The 1,782-nt window shown below is 39.2% G+C and overlaps 1 protein-coding gene across 1 annotated transcript; it reads right to left on the bottom strand.

Annotated features, from left to right (window-relative positions):
* Positions 1 to 109: 109 nt before the first annotated feature.
* On the bottom strand, positions 110 to 1,757 carry LOC111387925 (scopoletin glucosyltransferase-like). Its single transcript, XM_023012557.1, has one exon. It carries the CDS (start codon positions 1,656 to 1,658, stop codon positions 246 to 248), a length of 1,413 nt encoding a protein of 470 aa, XP_022868325.1. The 5' UTR covers positions 1,659 to 1,757; the 3' UTR covers positions 110 to 245.
* Positions 1,758 to 1,782: the final 25 nt, after the last annotated feature.

The raw sequence follows: 1,782 nt of genomic DNA, 5'->3' as shown, positions 1-1,782 counted from the left end.
ACTTTGACCCAGAGTACTAGGCATGGGATTGAGGACGTTAAAAACAAAATTCCCAAAAAATTAATTACCTTCAATCTTCCTTGTAAATGAAACTTGATAAGTACCGGTATCAGCAAGCATTAGGCCGTAGCTAACAAGTTTCTTTGATTTTTAAATAAATAACGAGAATGAAATGTCAAGAATTGTTACTTTCAAATGATACTGAAAATTAGATTGAACAATTGGAAAATTCAAGACTATACGCATTACGCAATCAATTCTTGAAGCAAAGCACTCAAATCAGTGTAAGAAGATCCATCTTCTTCAACAGCCATTCTTGCCTGCTCTTTGTATTCTTGAGCTCGTTTTCTCATTTCTGCACCTTCTTCGCCTTCCATAATTCTCCGAATCCCCAATGCTATGGCTTCCCTTTCTACGCCTTCACTGGCCACTCTCTTCCATTGCTTACTTCCAACAGAAACTCCAATTCTCAAAACTTCTGTCACCAATTTCTCATTGAAAAACTGCTCTGCAAAGATTGGCCATGTCACCATAGGCACCCCGGAACACACTCCTTCAAGCGTTGAATTCCATCCGCAATGTGTTACAAAACCTCCTATTGCCTTGTTTTCAAGAATCAAAAGTTGGGGTGCCCATCCTCTAATGATCAGTCCTTTATCTCTTGTTCTTTCCTCGAATCCTTCAGGCAGCCAGTTTTCGTTCTGATCCTCGTCTTTTCCTTTTCGAACAACCCAAACGAATTTCTGGCCTGAGATTTCAACGCCGTTTGCAATTTCATGTAATTGTTTTGAAGTAAAGGTTGCGATACTTCCAAAACATATGTAAACTACAGAATTTGGTTCCTTGGAATTGAGCCATTCCAAGCATTCGTGCTTATCAATGGCAGATTCTTTTCCTCTCTGTGCTTTATCTTCTTCTTCTCCCTTATTGCTTAAAAAAAGAGGGCCTATGTGCCATGCATTTCTTTTCAGAACTTTCCTAAAATGATCGGCATAATCCGGTTCCAGCTCGTAGAAGCTGTTAACAAGAACTCCATAGCTTCTGGTCTCTGATTCTTTTATTTTGGTTAACAACTTCGCGAAATCATTTTCAATTCCTGCATCATCAAAGTTAGGAATCTGTGTTTTTTTAAACTTGAGAGGATGGGGAAGATTTGGCAAGACGAACTCCTCAGAATCAGAAGATACATTCTTGTAGGGCTTGAAAATCCTCACGTGTTCTGAAATACACAGAGATAGAAAACTTGTTCCGTGGAAAACCAATCTTGGGATGTCAAACTTGGCTGCAGCATCTGTAGCCCATGGAAAGAACATGTCTGCAACAAGACAATCTGGATGATATTCCTCCAGGAGTTTTTCAAAAGGTTCCTGGAGCAATTCCAGGGCTTTTGTAAACTTGGAAATCATATCATCTGAATTCATTTGATCTAGACTCGTGATTCCATCCGGCAATTCAGAGTTCTCTGGTGGAAATTTCATTACATGAATCCCAATATTGTATCCTGATTTCCTAGTATTTTCTACTGGTGTCACAAATCCAGGAGTAGCAATTACGGTTGCCTGCACACCCCGGGAAGAGAAAAGCTTGGCCATTTCCAGGGTTGGAATCATATGGCCCTGAGCCATTAATGGAAAGAAGAAAACATGTAGCCGAGTCATTGCAAAAATTATGAAACAGATTTTGGGATTTCTTAATTGGGGTAATAGTGACACAACTGAGAATCTGATAATGAATACTGCAAGATATATACAAAGTGTGTGTTGAATTTTCAAAGAAAATAAC

The sequence above is a fragment of the Olea europaea genome, chromosome 3, assembly GCF_002742605.1.
Source record: "Olea europaea var. sylvestris chromosome 3, O_europaea_v1, whole genome shotgun sequence".
In the NCBI taxonomy this organism is placed as follows: Eukaryota; Viridiplantae; Streptophyta; class Magnoliopsida; order Lamiales; family Oleaceae; genus Olea; species Olea europaea.
Note: the sequence above shows the minus strand (reverse complement) of the source record. Positions and strands in the feature narration are given on the sequence as shown.

Bases quoted from the DNA above. Each gene is read 5' to 3' on its own strand.
- LOC111387925 (XM_023012557.1), bottom strand. From the start codon at position 1,658: ATGACTCGGCTACATGTTTTCTTCTTTCCATTAATGGCTCAGGGCCAT.